Source organism: Coregonus lavaretus (genome assembly GCF_964263955.1).
Source record: "Coregonus lavaretus genome assembly, chromosome: 19".
Lineage (NCBI taxonomy): Eukaryota > Metazoa > Chordata > Actinopteri > Salmoniformes > Salmonidae > Coregonus > Coregonus lavaretus.
In genome coordinates, this window is record NC_140006.1 from 17,806,793 (window position 1) to 17,828,534 (window position 21,742).

At 43.7% G+C, this 21,742-nt stretch overlaps 1 protein-coding gene across 1 annotated transcript in view; it reads right to left on the minus strand.

Moving 5' to 3' along the window:
• Positions 1 to 543: 543 nt before the first annotated feature.
• wnt9a (wingless-type MMTV integration site family, member 9A) overlaps positions 544 to 21,742 on the minus strand; it is a 34,841-nt gene continuing 13,642 nt past the window's right edge. Inside the window, exons 2-4 of the mRNA XM_084182715.1 lie at positions 5,137 to 5,396; positions 4,601 to 4,863; positions 544 to 1,996 (exon numbers count right to left, since the gene is read on the minus strand). Coding sequence (XP_084038841.1) covers positions 1,508 to 1,996; positions 4,601 to 4,863; positions 5,137 to 5,396 — 1,012 coding nt within the window. The 3' untranslated portion in view covers positions 544 to 1,507. The remainder of the gene's footprint in view (positions 1,997 to 4,600; positions 4,864 to 5,136; positions 5,397 to 21,742) is intronic.

Genomic DNA, 21,742 nt, shown 5'->3' on the forward strand with positions numbered 1-21,742 from the left:
AGCCATGCCCAAAATAATGGATAGACAATGCATAGGCATACAGCTAGAGCATACATTTGCTTTGTAGTTGCAAACACATTTTGTCACCTTATTATTGTGAGCTTCAGGACTATATCTAAAATACCAAATTTGCCTCAGGGTGTTAATGTTTAAGCCATTTTTCCATTGGACCATACTGTTCATTTTCAACCTCAACCATTCATCTTTTTCAATCAAATGGTGGGTGTAGAGAGAGGAAGGAAGGATATGAGAGAGTAGGTATGGGGGTTACATTTCTCCTGTTCCCCACAGTTTACTGTTTCTTTACAACTTTATAGTAGTATTACTAGCAAGATTTGCTTTTCTTTTTTTAAATAGAGGGCTAACTAAGTACCAAGAAGCTGTTATAGTTAGAGCACTATTCAGCTGATTAGAAGATGCATTCTCCACTGGTCAGGTGGTCTCCTGTTGTCACGGTGACAGTAATAGACACTAAACTCAGAAAAGCAAGGTCATTCTCTCATTGAACTTTCATTACATACAGTTTTTCTTTTTTTTCTTTTTACCGTAAGTCCAAATAGGTATAGTGGTTTCAGTTATTCCCTGAACATTAGTTGAGTTCGCTCAAGGCCAAGAGTAGCCTAAAATGACTGGCAAAATGTATTCACCAACAATTTCACTCTAGTGTAAAAGAATCAAAGACAAATGAATGTGTTTTCTCTCTTCGTGAAGGAGTAGTCCCAAAGGGTCCATAAATTATCCACAGAGCGAGACAAAGGACACAAATGTGCTGCTTTCCAAAAGGCCTTGTCAAAAAACAAAATAAAAAGCAAAAGAGAGCGAGAACACACAAACAACAAAACATTTGTGTGGTTAGTGGTTTGTTTAAACATATTCAGATAAGTAGCAAGTGTATATAATATCATTATAATACAATTTAATTTATTTACATATGCATACACACAATGCTGTGTGCATGTAAATATGTGTGTGTAGAACAAATCTTACACCCTGTCTTCTTAACAGTTTCTGAATATGGTTACCATGATTGCCATATGAGTTGTAATTCCCCCCCCTCCCCCCCCGTACCCTCACTCGCCAACACACACACACACATTTCTACATTGGGCAAGGCCCAAAAGCCAGTCTTTTACTATTATGGTCATTGTATTGGATCCTCATTAACAGCATGCTCACCAGAGACAGCTGCCAAGTGCTGCTTTTTCTCACCGACAGATCTGACTGGATGTTGAATAGGTGAGGTAGCCTTTCTCCAAAGCTCCAACTCTGCAACCAGAAAACATTAGACCCATGTTGACCCTGTTGTCAGACAAGGCCAATCTCCTCCTGCAACCCCAATCCCCATTGGCTGGGGCCACAGGGCATTAAAACAAAACCCACAGAATAGAAAATCCCTCAAAGTGCTTTTAAAGGCTCTCCATCTCCATCGTCTTGCTCTCTCCTCTGCCGCAGAACTCTCTCTCTCTTTCTGACAGCAACAAGGGGCGAGCAGGAAGCTACGACTGGGCTAACCTTTACAGGTGTAGACCTCCTCTCTCTGTGTACACTGCTTGCATTCGACGTAGCAGCACCAGCGCACCTGACACTGGCATGGCCGGGTCACCACGCGGCTCTGGGTGTTGTGGCCCCTGCCGCAGCATATGGCGTCGCAGTTCTTGTCCTTGTAGCATTTCCTGGCCGAGGTGCCCGGCGAGTACTTGCTGTGCCGGCAGAAGCTGGGTGAGTCCTCAATGTGGAGCAGGTCCATGGTGCGTGGGATCGGGTCATTGCTGGGGCCCGGTGGGGGCTGCTCCTGTTGGGGCCGGGCCTGGGAGATTTCCCCCTCCCCCGTGGCCTCGTTGGTGGAGCTGCCCACCTTCAGAGAGGTCTCATAGCGCTGTTTCAGCTGCTTGCCGATCTCGTGGAACGGTGAGAGCTGCCTCCAGCACGTCTGGACGGTGCAGGAGCCTGAGACGCCATGGCATTTGCAGGTAGTCTCCACCCCGGCTTTGATCACCTGATGGTGGGAGAGGAGAGGAACATACTGACAGTCAGCCACCACAGGGCATGAAAGGGACTGCCTGAAACGACAAAATATTAACTTTGGCCCACTTTGTACTTTGTATGGTAAGCAAGGTTTCAAAGAACCTAGACTCCCCTGTAATTTCTGCAGCACAATGGGTCTATGTAATGTCCTAATATCATAAGAAATTCCTCCAATATGAAGTCTTTACATACACAGGACATATTAAAATGCGATGAGAACAGAGGCCATAATTATATTTTCTGTTTATACTCATACATACCACAGAGTTAGATTATCTAGAGCCTCTACTTATTGCTGATAAACTGTAATTAACATAATAAAACATTACATGACAACAATGTCACATTGTTGTCACTTCCCAACCAAAGACTCTTAATAGAAAATGTTGTACACTATAAGCAAAAGTTGAAAAGATCATCTTTGTGGGTGGGAAGGGACGATACGGACTGTTATGATAACTTTCGGTAATAGAGTTTGATTAAAGCCATCATGGTTATTACTAATAGCAAGTTGAGGATACTCTGAGAGGCACTTTTCCTGAAGAAAAGATCCATTGAGTTCCTCGGCTATGGGAAAGAAGGAGACAGAATACTCAGAACCTGGCCCCTGTTCTTGGTTTGTTTTAAGGTATGTGGAAGACAAAAAACCCAAGGTAAATCTCTTTCACCAGGCCAACTTCATAACACTACAGTTTTGATTCAGTAGGGGGGAAACCTTAGGCTAGCAACTGTAACGCTAAACTAATCAATTTTACGTAAAATATGTTGAGGCCTGAAGATTTCTCATAATGCATATAACGGGATCTACTCAACAGATGACATGGAATATGGACTCAGTTGAACTTGAGAGAACACCTCTGACCATTAATGTTCGACAACTTTTAACTTTGGGGGGTGAATGGGTGCGTTTAAGGCTCCTTGAATAGTACACGTTGCGACATTGCTTGAACTGTCTGTGGCAGGCAATGGTTCATTTGTGTACAGCTCAGTCAGCAGCAACCGACCACAACGTTAAAAGGTTTTGTGTTAAAATCCATAACGCATATTCTCCAGAGGAGGCATGGAGTGGACAGACAGTCTCTCTCCGGTTCTGTTCTCACACACTGGGAAACAGATCGTGGAATAAGAAAGAAGTGCTGCATATTCATCACACTTGCAGTTTAGTTCAGGAAAATGTCAGCTTTAAAATGTTCTAGGGATGCAGAGGCTGGCACATTCCAAGATTTGTGCTCCATATGGGACGTGGTACACCTCACTAAATCTGCAAATAAGAAAAAACCTGGACGAAAACAGTGTTGTAAATCTTTTATCACAAATAAAATAACCTGAGAGAATGGATTTGGAGAGCCAAGCTGAAAAGGAAGAGCACACCACAGGTCTTCGGGGAGAGGTTTGTGTCTGCTAACATTTGGGGAAGTGTGCTTCTGCTATGATTTATATTCATACTAAAATGAAAATGGCTACAATATGAACAAATCTGAGTAAAGGTAGCAGATCAAATCAAATCAAATTGTATTTGTCACATGCGCCGTATACAACAGGTGTAGACCTTACAGTGAAATGTTTACAAGCCTTTAACCAACAATGCAGTTTTAAGAAAGAATACCAAAAAAAATCACACAAAAAAATACATTATAAAAGAATACGAAATAAAAGTAACAAATAATTAAAGATCAGCAGTAAAAATAACAATAGCGAGATTGTTTTGTCGTGCTGTCTTCACGACTGTCTTGGTGTGCTTGGACCATGTTAGTTTGTTGGTGATGTGGACACCAAGGAACTTGAAGCTCTCTGAGTTTGCTTTGGCTTGACAGTTTAAGAGCATTCTCTTTTCTTTTAAAATCACGTCCAAGCTGAAAAAAACACCCTCACTCCCTCACCACAAACAAATGTTGAATCTCGCTAAGGCACAAAAAAAGGCAATTAACTCTCTAATTTTAGAGGGGAAACCAAAGGTTGATTGATGTGTGGCCTCTGATTTGATTGAATGAAGCAGTCAATTTAAGTGATTTAGGCTGGTTTTTTATCTGACCATTAAGTGGGATGCTTGAGGATCTATATTATTTGTTTAATAACCACAGCATGTGGGTAAACGATTCTCTGTCGACCATGGGGAATGTAGCTGTAAAAATTATGTTATTGTTATTCCTCTCATGGTCACATTAAATTCCTCTCCGGTCATTTTCACTGGTTCTGGTCATTTTGCTGTGTCTTTAGACAGGTACATTTAGATAACAATATTTTACCAACCTTAAATTATATAGTTGTCTGTAGGAGATTCAGAGTATATTCACCCTAGAATACACCCACGGAGCTTAACCATCTCAAGAGAGGACAACATAGGCCTACATACTTAAAGGCCTACATACTTAAAGGCCTACATACTTAGCTGTACAGGGCCCAGGTATAGCAAACTACACTGTCAGTCAATCAATCAATCAACCAGCCAACCCCAAAATATTCATAGTTATTTTTACAGCAAAAGTTGTGACAAAGGTCTAATTATTAGTGTATCCCATGAATCAACAAGATTAAATGTACTGCGTCATCCAACATGGCTCCACTCCACACTCACCTTCATGCCCACGTTAGTGTTGTGCATGTCCACGCGGGCACGCAGGTCCTTGTTGGAGCGTTTGCCAAGGAAGTCCTTGACAAACTTGTTGCTGTACTTGAGGTTGTCACCACAGCCGCCCCACTGCCAGGCCTTACGGTTCTCCAGGTCTGGGGCTTCATCGCAGGTGCAACGCTCCATCCGCCCGGCGCTGCATGCCTTGGCCATGGCATGAGTCAGGCCTGCTGAGGAGACAGCATACAGGAAGGCTGTCTCCTTAAAACCTAGAGAGCGATGTGGAGCAAGAGGAAGGATCAGATATAAGCTACCAGCTTCCTACTAGACACTCAAAATGAGCAATTGAAAGTTGTCATTATTGGGAAAATACCCTACAACTTTCTACTGTGCCATCTACTATGGCCTCTCTCTACTGTAATATCTCCTATGGAATTACAAAAATGTATTTCCACCTCCAACCATGAAAGTCAGAAACCAGTTATCTGTCAGTTGAAAACATATTACTTCTATATGAAGTTCGGATGCTTTTCTTTCCCTACCTCTCTTTAAAATGTTGGCTCTGTAGCGTCCCTCTAAGGTGCAGTTCCACCTCTCAAAGCGGAACTGGTACTGGCACTCCAGGGCGCTCATGCTTATGGCCTCCATGAGGGTCTCGGCCACGCCCGGGTCTCGTCGACACATCCGCCGCTGCTTCTTCTCCAGTTTGAGCCGGTCACACAGCTTGTAGTGGGCCCTTCCCACGTTCTCCTCAGGTTGAGAGCTCAGCGGTAGGATGGACAGGGGTTCATTACCTGTCAATCTGGGGAGAGAGAAATAGACACCCCTTAGATACTGTCAGGTGCTGCTGCTGTGCTCCTTCCAGCAACATTTCGACCCAAAGGTCTTCCTAAGGCTTATTACAGGCATTACCTGTCAATCTGGGGCTGAGAGAGGGAGATGTTGTACTGTAACACACTGTTTGGAGGGTTCGGAGAATGAAAAATAATTTATGGGAACACTCAGTCAGTACAGTGGACTGGAAATATGAGGAAGTGGTATGCTAAGTCCCAAATATAGAATGCTGACCTTTATGGTCTAAGTCAGAGCTGGTTAATATTCAAGGGAATTTGGCTGCAATTGTTTGAAGGTTGCAATTGACTTAATGGTTAATGTGCAGTTGAATGCAACGCTTTCTAGAGATTGAGATCAACAATCCCCATCGGATAGGCGTGTTTGGGCCTCCCGAGTGGCGCAGCGGTCTAAGGCACTGCATCGCAGTGCTTGAGGCGTCACTACAGACCAGGCTGTGTCACAGCCAGCCGTGACAGGGAGACCCATGAGGTGGTACACAATTGGCCCAGCGTTGTCTGGGTTAGGGGAGGGTTTGACCGGCAGGGATTTACTTGTCCCATCATGCTCTAGCGACGCCTTGTGGCGGGCCGGGCTTTCCTCCGACACATTGGTGTGGCTGGTTAAGCGAGCAGTGTGTCAAGAAGCAGTGCGACTTGGCAGGGTTGTGTTTCGGAGGACGCATGGCTCTCGACCTTCGCCTCTCCCGAGTCCATAGGGGAGTTGCAGCGATGGGACAAGACTGTAACTACCAATTGGATATAACGTAAAAGTAAAAAAATAAATAAAGGATATGCTGTGTATATAGCACATTCTCAGCAGCTGAAGAGCATTCTGTGCTGATTTGTCTCTTTTAGGGTAGCTACCAATAAGGTTGCTCGTCATAGCATCACTGGCTAGCCATCTAGCTAGATTGACGCAGGTTGGTTATAGGACATTAAGGGTGCGTTTGTAAATTCACTCAGGAGTGTAAATTCAGAATGTTGTCAGATTGTCCGTTAGTAAATTCAGCGCGTTTCGCTCTCGGAGTGTTCAGAGCGGACACTGGACGCTCTGGCGGAGTAGGGTTGAGATTGAAAACAATGGTCCCACACATTCAATTTGACCGTCACACCACAGGCATGCTAAATAGTAGCCAACCAACAGATACATTGCTTAATATTGATATATCCCGGGGACTAGTGACTGTCCCTCACGGAGACCAGCGGTGTATAGATTTAAACATGACCACACATCGGGCTTTACACTCGTTGTAGAATCCCCATACAAACTTCCAGTATTCAGGACCCTAAAGCTGCAATTCATTTGAAATATAATGAGTCTAAGCTTAGTTTCTAAACACGGTATAGGAGAACATGTGGTAGAGTTGACTCCTTTTGTCAGCTTATTTAAAGGAAGCATATATAAAACACACAAGCTAGCCCCGGGTCTGCCACATAGCTGGCAAAACCCTCCCTGACCGACTAGCGTTCTGAGGTTGCGATGGATTGGGAAAGCAGAAGCATTACTTTCTCAAAAACACGCAGGGGACATGACTGTCAGCCTGTGACCATTTTGGTCACACCATCTGACAGGATTGGCAGAGTAGTTGTTCATTATGTGCAATTTCAGGGCCTCTTTTACACTGTTAAAGTAAAAGAGAAGAATAAATGGATTTACAGAAGAACTCACAAACACATTCCTGCAACGGGCCCGGGCACATAATGCCATTACTGAAAGAGTTTGATGCCTTTTAAATGTCAACGTTTCCCTGCTAATATTAACACCTGCTAATACTTGACAACAATCTGAGGTTGTCCTGACAACATTTACATTTTAGTCATTTAGCAGACGCTCTTATCCAGAGCGACTTACAGTTAGTGAGTGCATACATTTTCATACAACAACCATAAACAAGGGATAAACATATTAGATTTATTCTGGAGGTGATAACGATTGGTTGTTTCTTCTTCTCTCCTCAATATAACTTAACTGCTCTGCTCAGTGCCACACTGTGACCTGTCTCTGGCCTCTGCCATAAACATCTTGACATTTATGCTGTTGAGCTTTAGTGAACTTCCCGTCCATCAATCTTAATAAAACAGCAGAGGTTTATTTTGTCTAATTGCTTTAGCATGTTACCAGACAAAAATCTGAGGAGAGGATCCTATTTTAGTTTAATTGTCATATCCAAGTGAATCTGGTGTGTCTCATTCACAAAACAATGCACTGATTATGCCATGTACAATGAGAGGCCCATGCAGACATCACCAATCACATGGGCAGAACAGGAAGTGATAGCTAGTCTAATGAGTAACTATGAACCGTACAGTAACTTTTCAGTGAGGAAGGATTCAGGCCTGGTCTGTAAGAGTAGTACACAAGCTAATGAGAGAGAGAGTGAGCAAGACACAGCCAGACAGTCAGACACGATTAGCATTTAGCTAGCATGTTACTGCTGCCAATGAACCAGAAACCTATTCAATTCCATTTCTAACCCATGAGTCATTTGGGTACAACTATTAACCAAATCACAGCCATAGAGCTTCCTTCCAGATGTCCCAGACATAGACCGTGTTGCAGTGAATGTCAATGCTGATTGATTCACTGTCTGTACCTCAAGAGAGTTACTGTGTACTTCTCCCGTCTGTGTACATTTACATTAAATTTACATTACATTTACATCATTTAGCAGACGCTCTTATCCAGAGCGACTTAGATACTAGGGGTAGAAGGATTACTTTATACTATTCCAGGTATTCCTTAAAGAGGTAGGGTTTCAAGTGTCTCCGGAAGGTGGTCAGTGAATCCGCTGTCCTGGCGTCGTGGGGGAGCTTGTTCCACTATTGGGGTGCCAGAGCAGCAAATAGCTTTGAATGGGCTGAGCGGGAACTGTGCTTCCGTAGAGGTAGGGGAGCTAGCAGGCCAGAGGTGGATGAACGTAGTGCCCTCGTTTGGGTGTAGGGTCTGATCAGAGCCTGAAGGTAAGGAGGTGCCGTTCCCCTCACAGCTCCGTAGGCAAGCACCATGGTCTTGTAGTAGATGCGAGCCTCAACTGGAAGCCAGTGGAGTGTGCGGAGGAGCGGGGTGACATGAGAGAACTTGGGAAGGTCGAACACCAGACGGGCTGCAGCGTTCTGGATAAGTTGTAGGGGTTTAATGGCACAGGCAGGGAGCCCAGCCAACAGCGAGTACTTCTCCAGTCAATGGTGCTACATGTTCACTTTTACCTAATTTGTCTTCTGTCACCATTCAGATCCAAATGGCCTCAATGAAGAGGTCACAGAGGTCATGTTACAGAGAGAGAAATGTTTCAGAACTGATAATAACTGATTGTGAAGTGTTTCCCCTGATCTCAGATGGCAGCGTACCAGGGAGATATTGTGTGAATTCGGTCAATTCGGGAAAAGTTGGATATTTACATTTATTTTCACACATCGTATAGCCGGAAATGACTGGTAAGGCATTCCGGATTATAGATTTGTCTTCGGTGAAGGGAAAAGTTTCTCGGAAATAGGTAATCCAGAGGGCTGGTAGATATGTTTTCGGGGTACATCGCCATCAGCGAGGGAAGATCAATGTGTAACATTACAGGTCTCCCGGAGTCTCCTAACTTGTCTGACCACTATGGATTTTTTAAAATGGAAACCTGGCAAGCTGTGTCTTGACAGAAATGGTTCTCCTTGCTGGCTTTAGGGAGGAAAAGAGCTAAAGTACGTAGTAGGGTACTCTGGCCTGACTGTGTCCCATTCTGCACTGTAGAGATACTCCAAACATACAAATGCTATATATATCCATCTTAATTGTTATTCCTTTTGATACTATGTGTATCCACTATGTCTACAACACCGTGAGGAGAAAAATAAGGAACTCAAGAGCAAATTGTACCAGTTGACAAACTGTTGTAATCGTGATTGACAACATTTCCACAACATTTCTGCTGTGGGCTGAGGCTCAATATTTGAATGATTGAAACACCATTTAGAGTACATGGCTAATTCATTTCTACATGTCATCAGGAGAGCCAAGAGAATGTAAACTCCAGCCATCACTCAACAAGTCATATGATATATGCCGGAAATGTAATAATATACAAACTTTACTGAACATAGATATCACTGGAGAAATGAAATCAGCAATGTTACCCAGGATATGCAAAGTGGAACAGATTATTCATGAAGCTTGGCAGCCACAGTAAATTAAGCATCAGTTTATTTTTTTTGATTTTACAATTTCTAGAGATTTTACAGTTTTATGCATCATGCTTCTGAAGTATGTAAGAGTAAAAGAAACAGCAACCGGGTGCTGATAAATAGCCTATGTAATGTATAGTAGACAGTAATTAAATTATGTTAGGTACAATGGTTGCTAATGGCATAACTCTAGAATGTTTACTACCTGATGCACTAAATATACATGGGTGTGCCATTATTATTAATAACAACAGTGGTGCAACTCCACAGACAAAAAGGTTGTCTTAATTTTCAGAATCCTATCACCATGACGTGTTACATTCCTCAACCATTACTGTCACTATCACAGTCTCCTTAGTGTTATATCTCCATAGAGCACAGATGGCTGCCTGCCTGCCTGCCTGGCCCTCGAAAACAAGAGTAAAATAAAATGCCATTTCCCAAAAGCGTCTTTGTGCTGTGACATCTGTCTGTCTGAGACAAAAATATACTCTGAAGCTGGAGGGAGGCCAGAGACAACACAAATCCTTTGGACTACTGATCTGCCTGCCTAGCTGTTACTGACTTCCACACAAAGGCATATTTTTTGCCAGTTACCAAGAAGGCTGGGGGGCAAAGTGTGGATGGGAGGAGAAATTTGAGAGAATGGAGAAACACTTCTTCAGGTCTCGGGAGAAGAAGCTAATGTGGCTCCACTCTTGTGCATGTTTCCACTCTGTGGCAGACCTAGTGTATAGTCAAATGGTATCACAGATGTGCTTTAATTTCAGTTTCCCCGTCTTCTAAAGGATTTCTTATATCTAGCTGAAGGGAGGCTGTATTTTTTTGGTTTTAAAACACTGATGGAAATGGATATTTTACTTCTTAAAACTATCCTAAACATGCACAATGGTGGTTATAGTGCTTTCATGAATTGTGCTCCTGCATATTTCCTAACAAGCACATTGTGTTAGACGAAGAAGGTGAACACAAAACCATACAGGTAAACTAGCTAGCTGGTACTGGGTCCCTAAAGATCAGCTTACCTCCATAATGTGACCCAAAAGAAACCCAACGTCACACCCACTCAGACAATGCTGAGCAGAACCAAGTGTCACACACTCAATAGGAGCACTGCTGGCTTCTGCAGAGCGAACTAATTAAACTCACTTAAAGCAGATGATGGAGTCAAAAGGAGAGTACAGTGCACATCTTTGGTCAAAAAGCCTTTATTCTAAATCCTTTTTTGGACACAGGACCTCATAGCTTCTGAGGAGGAATAATGGAAAGCCTAACCACAATGCCTTAATCTCTATGGTCCTGAAACATGTACAAACTACAGTGTGTACATGTTGACAATGTAAGGCATATGAACTAAAGGGAGTATAGGTTGCAGTGTAGGGAGCAAATTAGAATGTAAGAGCATGTAGACCTGTGTTTTTCTATCATGAACCGTTTTCGGAGGTTGTTTTTGTTTGAGGTGTTGGCACAGCAACACACATGGAACATAACACCAACAGAGACATAATAAAGTTCACTATTATCCTACGTGAGGTAGGATTCTTACTGCTGTTTGCTCAGCTTTGCTTTTTAAACTCACTCACTCACACACTCACACACTCCTCACTCACGCACAGACATCATCGACCGAGACTTCAAACGAGAATAATCTCACTCATTACCTTGCCTTTTCCCTCCCTGCATGCACCTTTCACTGGGTAAACGAATGGTGGAGTTTGTTTACGCATTTCTCGCCACCTGTCAACACTTCCCATTGCCCGGGACATTTACTTTATATAAATGTTTCAATGCACAGGATGGCTGAGTGTAAACGACTCAAATCATCAAATCAAATAAAAGCTTATTGGTCGCGTACACAGATTTGCAGACGTTATCGCAGGTGCAGTGGAATGCTCCAATAGTGTAGTAATAATACCTAGCAATACAAAACAATACGTACATTATCAAGAAATTCAGAAATATCAGAAAGAGCAATGTCAGAGTCCGGAATTCAAATATACATACACCAGATATACAAAAGTATGCACACCGCCATTGCAATCTCCATAGACAAACATTGGCAGTAGAATGGCCTTACTGAAGAGCACAGTGACTTTCAACTTGCCACTGTCATTAGAATGCCACCTTTCCAACAACTCCGTTTGTCAAATGTATGCCCTGCTAGAGCTGCTCCAGTCAACTGTAAGTGCTGTTATTGTGAAGTGGAAACTTCTAGGAGCAACAACAGCTCAGCCGCGAAGTGATAGATTCACAATCTCACAGAACGGGACCGCCGAGTGCTGAAGCGCGTACCGCTTAAAAATCGTCTGTCCTCGGTTGCAACACTCACTACCGAGTTCCAAACTGCCTCTGGAATCAACGTCAGCACAAGAACTGTTCGTTGGGAGCTTCATGAAATGGGTTTCCATGGCCGAGCAGCCACACACAAGCCTAAGATCACCATGCACAATGCCAAGAGTGTGCAAAGCTGTCATCAAGGCAAAGGGTGGATATTTGAAGATTCTCAAATATAAAATATACTATGATTTGTTTAACACTTTTTTGTTTACTACATGATTCCATATGTGTTATTTAATAGTTTTGATGTCTTCACTATTATTCTACAATGTAAAACATAGTATAAAGAAAGGAAAACCTTGAATGAGTGGGTGTGTCCAAACTTTTGACTGGTAGTGTATATATAGATATACAGTTGAAGTCGAAAGTTTACATACACTTAGGTTGGAGTCATTAAAAATCATTTTTCAACCACTCCACAAATGACTTGCCAAACTATAGTTTTGGCAAGTCGGTTAGGACATATACAGTGGGGAAAAAAAGTATTTAGTCAGCCACCAATTGTGCAAGTTCTCCCACTTAAAAAGATGAGAGAGACCTGTCATTTTCATCATAGGTACACGTCAACTATGACAGACAAATTGAGAAAAAATAATCCAGAAAATCACATTGTAGGATTTTTTATGAATTTATTTGCAAATTATAGTGGAAAATAAGTATTTGGTCAATAACAAAAGTTTCTCAATACTTTGTTATATACCCTTTGTTGGCAATGACACAGGTCAAACGTTTTCTGTATGTCTTCACAAGGTTTTCACACACTGTTGCTGGTATTTTGGCCCATTCCTCCATGCAGATCTCCTCTAGAGCAGTGATGTTTTGGGGCTGTCGCTGGGCAACACAGACTTTCAACTCCCTCCAAAGATTTTCTATGGGGTTGAGATCTGGAGACTGGCTAGGCCACTCCAGGACCTTGAAATGCTTCTTGCGAAGCCACTCCTTCATTGCCCGGGCGGTGTGTTTGGGATCATTGTCATGCTGAAAGACCCAGCCAAGTTTCATCTTCAATGCCCTTGCTGATGGAAGGAGGTTTTCACTCAAAATCTCACGATACATGGCCCCATTCATTCTTTCCTTTACACAGATCAGTCGTCCTGGTCCCTTTGCAGAAAAACAGCCCCAAAGCATGATGTTTCCACCCCCATGCTTCACAGTAGGTATGGTGTTCTTTGGATGCAACTCAGCATTCTTTGTCCTCCAAACACGACGAGTTGAGTTTTTACTATTTTGGTTTCATCTGACCATATGACATTCTCCCAATCCTCTTCTGGATCAACCAAATGCACTCTAGCAAACTTCAGACGGGCCTGGACATGTACTGGCTTAAGCAGGGGGACACGTCTTGCACTGCAGGATTTGAGTCCCTGACGGCGTAGTGTGTTACTGATGGTAGGCGTTGTTACTTTGGTCCCAGCTCTCTGCAGGTCATTCACTAGGTCCCCCTGTGTGGTTCTGGGATTTTTGTTCACCGTTCTTGTGATCATTTTGACCCCACGGGGTGAGATCTTGCGTGGAGCCCCAGATCGAGGGAGATTATCAGTGGTCTGGTATGTCTTCCATTTCCTAATAATTGCTCCCACAGTTGATTTCTTCAAACCAAGCTCCTTACCTATTGCAGATTCAGTCTTCCCAGCCTGGTGCAGGTCTACAATTTTGTTTCTGGTGTCCTTTGACAGCTCTTTGGTCTTGGCCATAGTGGAGTTTGGAGTGTGACTGTTTGAGGTTGTGGACAGGTGTCTTTTATACTGATAACAAGTTCAAACAGGTGCCATTAATACAGGTAACGAGTGGAGGACAGAGGAGGCTCTTAAAGAAGAAGTTACAGGTCTGTGAGAGCCAGAAATATTGCTTGTTTGTAGGTGACCAAATACTTATTTTCCACCATAATTTGCAAATAAATTCATTAAAAATCCTACAATGTGATTTTCTGGATTTTTTTTCCTCAATTTGTCTGTCATAGTTGACGTGTACCTATGATGAAAATTACAGGCCTCTCTCATATTTTTAAGTGGGAGAACTTGCACAATTGGTGGCTGACTAAAAACTTTTTTTCCCCACTGTACTTTGTACATGACACAAGTAATTTTTCCAACAATTGTTTACAGACAGATTATTTCACTTATAATTCACTGTATCACAATTCCAGTGGGTCAGAAGTTTACGTACACTAAGTTGACTGTGCCTTTAAACAGCTTGGAAAATTCCAGAAAATGATGTCATGGCTTTAGAAGCTTCTGATAGGCTAATTGACATCATTTGAGTCAATTGGAGGTGTACCTGTGGATGTATTTCAAGGCCTACCTTCAAACTCAGTGCCTCTTTGCTTGACATCATGGGAAAATCAAAAGAAATCAGCCAAGACCTAAAAAAAAATGTGTAGACCTCTACAAGTCTTATTCGTCCTTGGGAGTAATTTCCAAAAGCCTGAAGGTAGCACGTTCATCTGTACAAACAATAGTACGCAAGTATAAACACCATGGGACCACGCAGCCGTCATTCCGCTCAGGAAGGAGACGCGTTCTGTCTACTAGAGATGAACGTACTTTGATGCGAAAAGTGCAAATCCATTCCAGAACAACAGCAAAGAACCTTGTGAAGATGCTGGAGGAAACAGGTACAAACGTATCTATATCCACTGTAAAATGAGTCCTATATCGCATAACCTGAAAGGCCGCTCAGCAAGGAAGAAGCCACTGCTCCAAAACTGCCATAAAAAAGCCAGACTACAGTTTGCAACTGCACATGGGGACAAAGATCATACTTTTTGGAGAAATGTCCTCTGGTCTGATAAAACAAAAATAGAACTGTTTGGCCATAATGGCAATTGTTATGTTTGGAGGAAAAAGGGGGTACCTTGCAAGCCGCAGAACACCATCCCAACCGTGAAGCACGGGGGTGGCAGCATCATGCTGTGGGGGTGCTTTGCTGCAGGAGGATATGGTGCACTTCACAAAATAGATGGCATCATGAGGAAGGAAAAATATGTGGATATATTGAAGCAACATCTCAAGACATCAGTCAGGAAGTTAAAGCTTGGTCGCAAATGGGTCTTCCAAATGGACAATGACCCCAAGCATACTTCCAAAGTTGTGGCAAAATGGCTTAAGGACAACAAAGTCAAGGTATTGGAATGGCCATCACAAAGCCCTGACCTCAATCCTATAGAACATTTGTGGGCAGAACTGAAAAAGTGTGTGCGAGCAAGGAGGCCTACAAACCTGACTCAGTTACACCAGCTCTGTCAGGAGGAATGGGCCAAAATTCACCCAACTTAATGTGGGAAGCTTGTGGATGGCTACCCGAAACGTTTGACCCAAGTTAAACAACTTAAAGGCAATGCTACCAAATACTAATTGAGTGTATGTAAACTTCTGTCCCACTGGGAATATGATTAAAGAAATAAAAGCTGAAATAAATAATTCTCTCTACTATTATTCTGACATTTCACATTTTTTAAATAAAGTGGTGATCCTAACTGACCTAAGACAGGGAATTATTACTAGGATTAAATGTCAGGAATTGTGAAAAACTGAGTTTAAATGTATTTGGCTAAGGTGTATGTAAATCTCCGACTTCAACTGTATATTGAGTATACCAAACATCAGGAACACCTTCCTAATATTGAGTTGCACTCCCCCTGCCCCATTTGCCCTCAGAACAGCCTCAATTCGTCGGGGCATGGACTCTACAAGATAACAAAAGCTTTCGAAGAGGGATGCTTGCCCATTTTGACTCCTATGCTTCCCACAGTTGTGTCAAGTTGGTTGGATGTCCTTTGGGTGGTGGACCAAATTAATACACACAGGGAACTATTGAGCGTAAAAAACCCAGCAACGTTGTAGTTCTTCACACAAACTGGTGCACCTGGCACCTACAACCATACCCTGTTCAAAAGGACTTACATATTTTGTCTTGCCCATTTACCTTCTGAATGGCACGCATACACAATCTATGTCTCAATTAAAAATCCTTCTTTAACCTGTCTCCTCCCCATCTACACTGATTTAAGTGGATTTAACAAGTGACATCAATAAGGGATCATAGCTTTCACCTAGATTCACCTGTTCAGTGTATGTCATGGAAAAGCCAGGTGTTCTTAATATTTTGTATACTCAGTGTGTATATGTACAGTATATACACTGAACAAAAATATAAACACAACATGTGAAGTGTTGGTCCCATGTTTCATGACCTGAAATAAAAATCCCAGACATTTTGCATACACACAAAAAGCGTATTTCTCTCAAATGTTGTGCACCTGACACCTGATAGGTGTGGCATATCAAAAAGCTAATTAAACAGCATGATCATTACACAGGGAGGGCGGGGGTGCTGAGGAGTTTTCCAGTCTGTAATAAAGCGCTTTTGTGTAGGAAAAATCATTCTTATTGGCTGGACATGGCTCCCCAGTGGGTGGACCTGGTTGCCAAGTGGGTGGGCCTATGCACCCCTGCCCAGTCATTTGAAATCCATATATTATCGCCTAATTAATGTATTTCAATCGACTGATTTTCTTATATGAACTGTAACTCAGTCAAATCTTTTAAATTGTTGCATGTTGCGTTTATATTTTTGTTCAGTATACAGTGTATATAGTATATATAAATAAATGGTGTGCCTTGTATGGACAGTATATGAAAATAAAAGGTGTGTACAGCAGTAGTTATATAGCATGAGCCATGACTAGAATACAGTATATACATATAAAGTGGGTAAACAGTACGTAAACTTTATTAAAGTGACCAGTGTTCAATGACTATGTACATAAGATAAAGCAGTGTCTAACGTGCAGGGTAGCGTACCGGGTGGTAGCCAGCTAGTAACAGTGACTAAGGTTCAGGGCAGGGTACTTGGCGGAGGCCGGCTATTGGTGACTGTTTAACAGTCTGATGGCCTTGAGATAGAAGCTGTTTATCAGTCTCTCGGTCCCAGCTTTGATGCACCTGTACCGTCTCCTCCTTCTAGATGGTATCGGGGTGAACAGGCCGTGGCTCGGATGGCTGAGGTCCTTGATGATCTTCTTGGCCTTCCTTTGACACCGGGTGCTGTAGATGTCCTGGAGGGCAGGCAGTGATGCCACCCTCTGGAGAGCCCTGTGGTTGCGGACGGTGCAATTGCCGTACCAGGCGGTGATACGGCCCGACAAGATGCTCTTAATGGTGCATCTGAAGAAATTTGTGAGGGTCTTAAGGGCCAAGCAACATTTCTTCAGCCTCCTGAGGTTGAAGAGGTGCTGTTGCGCCTTCTTCACCACACTGTCTGCATGAAGGAACCATTTCAGGTTGTCAGTGATGTGCACACCCAGGAACTTGAAGCTTTTGACCCTCTCCATTGCGGCCCTGTCGATGTGGATGGGGTCGTGCTCTCTCTACTGTAGTCCATGATCAGCTCCTTCATTTAGTTAATGTTAAGGGAGAGGTTATTTTCCTGGCACCACTCCGCCAGGGCTCTCACCTCCTCCCTGTAGGTTGTCTCATCATTGTTGGTAATCAGGCCTACCACTGTTTTGTCGCTTGGGGGGCACTATGGTGTTGAAGGCTGAGCTGTAGTCGATGAACCGCATTCTTACATCGGTATTTCTCTTGTCCAGGTGGGATAGAGCAGTGTTCAGTCCAATGGCGATTGCACTGTCCATGGATCTGTTGGGGCGGTATGCAAATTGTAGTGGGTCTAGGTGTTACATTTTAGTCAGTTAGCAGACGCTCTTATCCAGAGTGACTTATAGTTAGTGAGTGCATACTGGCCCCCCGTGGGAATCGAACCCACAACCCTGGCGTTGCAAGCGCCATGCTCTACCAACTGAGCTACACGGGGCCCACAGGTAAGGTGGAAGTGATATGGTCCTTAACTAGCCTCTTAAAGCACTTCATGATGACAGACGTGAGAACTACGGGGCGATAGTCATTTAGTTCACTTACCTTCGCTATTTTGGGGTAGAGGAACAATGATGGGCATCTTGAAGCAAGTGGGAACAACAGACTGGGATATGGAGAGATTTAATATGTCCGTAAACATTCCAGCCAGCTGGTCTGCACATGCTCTGAAGACGTGGCTTGGGATGGCGTCTGTGCCGGCAGCCTTGCGAGGGTTAACACACTTAAATGACTCACGTCGGCCACAGAGAAATAACGCACACAGTTCTGGTGTGTGGAGGGGGCCCACGTCGGAGGCTCGTGTGTGGAGGGGGCCCACGTCGGAGGCTCGATGTAGTTTTCCTCGAAGCGGGCAAAGAAGGTGTTTAGTTTATCCGGGAGCGAGGCGTCGGTGTCCGCGACGTGGCTGGCTTTCCCTTTATAATCCATGATTGTCTGGAGTCCCTGCCACGTACAGAACGTCTCTGTACGCCTTTTAATTGTGACTTCACTTTGTCCCTGTACTGTCGTTTTGCCTCTTTGATTGCCATACGGAGGTCTGTTTGTACACGTCCATGTTCCCAGTCACCTTGCCACGGGTAAATGCGGTGGTTTGCGCTTTCAGTTTGGCGCAAATGATGCCATCTATCCACGGTTTTTGGTTTGGATAAGTTCTAATCGTCACTGTGGGAACAACATCCTCTAAGCACTTTCTGATGAACCCAGTCACCAAGTCAGTGTATACGTCCATAGAGTCAGTTATTTTTTCCTATAGTTACTCATTTAGAATGCCTGAAGCTTTAACAGTACTTAAAACGGTGTGTGTGTGTGTGTGTGTGTGTGTGTGTGTGTGTGTGTGTGTGTGTGTGCGTGTGTGAGAGAGAGAGAGAGAGAGAGAGAACGCGACAGAGAGAGAGGGTATGTGTGTGTGTGTGTGTGTGTGTGTGTGTGTGTGTGTGTGTGTGTGTGTGTGTGTGTGTGTGTGTGTGTGTGTGTGTGTGTGTGTGTGTGTGAGTGAGTGAGTGAGTGAGTGAGTGAGTGAGTGAGTGAGTGAGTGAGTGAGTGAGTGAGTGAGTGAGTGAGTGAGTGAGTGAGTGAGTGAGTGAGTGAGTGAGTGAGTGAGTGAGTGAGTGAGTGAGTGAGTGAGTGAGTGTTCTGTGCGCAAGTGTTAAACTTCAAGAACATTGATAAGAGGGAGTAGGCCTACTTAAACATTGGGAGCATTAATAGCTGTATGTTGCAGTGACTTTTGTGTCGTTCATGGTGAAAACGCTATTAAAACATTCTAATATGGATACTTTTGTGTTTCCGTCCCTTACAATCAAAGTATGCCTGTAACTCAATGCACTGCTTTTTAAATGGAAAAATCTTTCTTTAGAGCCAAAATTAATTATCGCAATTATTTTTTTAAATTATTTGACAGCCCTAGTAATCACTCATTCATTATAAACATATGCAAACTCATGCATAGATTTTGGCTTGTCATTCACACTTCACAACATCAGCATGTCAAAAGGGCAGCTCAGTGCAAATTCTGACACAGTCACACGGGACTAACAAAAAACACATGCTGTGACAGAGAGAGCTGCTGTGCAACAAACTGATTGCTCTGTAACAAATATGCTCTTTCTGTTGTGAACTACATGATGACTGATGAACGTGAGACAATAACAATGACTATTGCTATTTAGATCTCCAGATTGTTCAGTATCAGTGTCAGGCTTTGTTGGCTTTGATTGGCATACAATGATGCTGAGAGACAAACATGATAACTGACCCCCCTACTCCAATCAGATCAGTGCTTTTCTAGACTCCACACTATTCGTTGTTTTGAGAGTTCCAATAGAGATTGGAACAAGGGATTACAAATTACACTTGACTGTAAAATTAGGCTACATGCATGGTTATTCTGGTTGCACTGGTTGGTCAGCAACATTGGTTGAATGTTTTGTAACAAAGCTGACATGTCAGACCATACAATAAACACATTTCTACATGTACGTGTGTGGGAGTTCGTTTTGTGAGGAGCACAATAGCAAATATGAACTGGGGCATATACTGTATGTTAAAGGTTTGTTCTTAATCATTGTGCTTATCTTTTGTACTTTGATACTCCACTGCTTTTCATAGTTGAGGTCAGGCTCACAACAGCTTCTATATATCAAACATAGGCTACTGAATGTTTGACAAATGTGCAGCTAGTGTGTACCCTTTCACCATCTCCACCCCACTTGACCAACAGGTGCTGTGTGTGTGTGTGTGTGTGTGTGTGTGTGTGTGTGTGTGTGTGTGTGTGTGTGTGTGTGTGTGTGTGTGTGTGTGTGTGTGTGTGTGTGTGTGTGTGCGTGTACATGTGAGTGCATGTCTGTGTTTGTATGTGTATGTGTGCGCCACGCATGTGTGCAGCAATTGTACATTTGTCTGCATTATGTGTGTCTGTGTCGGTGTGGGTGCATGTGCTGCTACCTAAAGTCAATACCAATAAGTCAAGATTCAACCCTAGTGGAACCCACCCAATCAGCAAAATCAAGAAACAGTTTCTCAATCGTTATCCAGATTTTCATACTGTCATACCGTTTCTGTACCATACCGAGGTATACGGTATTACAGAATGTGCACACAAGGGGTGTTATTTCTAAAAAAGATATACACTGCTCAAAAAAATTAAGGGAACACTAAAAAAACACATCCTAGATCTGAATGAATGAAATAATCTTATTAAATACTTTTTTCTTTACATAGTTGAATGTGCTGACAACAAAATCACACAAAAATTATCAATGGAAATCAAATGTATCAACCCATGGAGGTCTGGATTTGGAGTCACCCTCAAAATTAAAGTGGAAAACCACACTACAGGCTGATCCAACTTTGATGTAAGTCAAAATGAGGCTCAGTAGTGTGTGTGGCCTCCACGTGCCTGTATGACCTCCATACAACGCCTGGGCATGCTCCTGATGAGGTGGCTGATGGTCTCCTGAGGGATCTCCTCCCAGACCTGGACTAAAGCATTCGCCAACTCCTGGACAGTCTGTGGTGCAACGTGGCATTGGTGGATGGAGGGAGACATGACGTCCCAGATGTGCTCAATTGGATTCAGGTCTGGGGAACGGGCGGGCCAGTCCATAGCATCAATGCCTTCCTCTTGCAGGAACTGCTGACACACTCCAGCCACATGAGGTCTAGCATTGTCTTGCATTAGGAGGAACCCAGGGCCAACCGCACCAGCATATGGTCTCACAAGGGGTCTGAGGATCTCATCTCGGTACCTAATGGCAGTCAGGCTACCTCTGGCGAGCACATGGAGGGCTGTGCGGCCCCCCAAAGAAATGCCACCCCACACCATGACTGACCCAATGCCAAACCGGTCATGCTGGAGGATGTTGCAGGCAGCAGAACGTTCTCCACTGCATCTCCAGACTCTGTCACGTCTGTCACGTGCTCAGTGTGAACCTGCTTTCATCTGTGAAGAGCACAGGGCGCCAGTGGCGAATTTGCCAATCTTGGTGTTCTCTGGCAAATGCCAAACGTCCTGCACGGTGTCGGGCCCTCATACCACCCTCATGGAGTCTGTTTCTGACCGTTTGAGCAGACACATGCACATTTGTGGCCTGCTGGAGGTCATTTTGCAGGGCTTTGGCAGTGCTCCTCCTGCACCTCCTTGCATAAAGGCGGAGGTAGCAGTCCTGCTGCTGGGTTGTTGCCCTCCTACGGCCTCCTCCACGTCTCCTGATGTACTGGTCTGTCTCCTAGTAGCGCCTCCATGCTCTGGACACTACGCTGACAGACACAGCAAACCTTCTTGCCACAGCTCGCATTGATGTGCCATCCTGGATGAGCTGCACTACCTGAGCCACTTGTGTGGGTTGTAGACTCAGTCTCATGCTACCACTAGAGTGAAAGCACCACCAGCATTCAAAAGTGACCAAAACATCAGCCAGGAAGCATAGGAACTG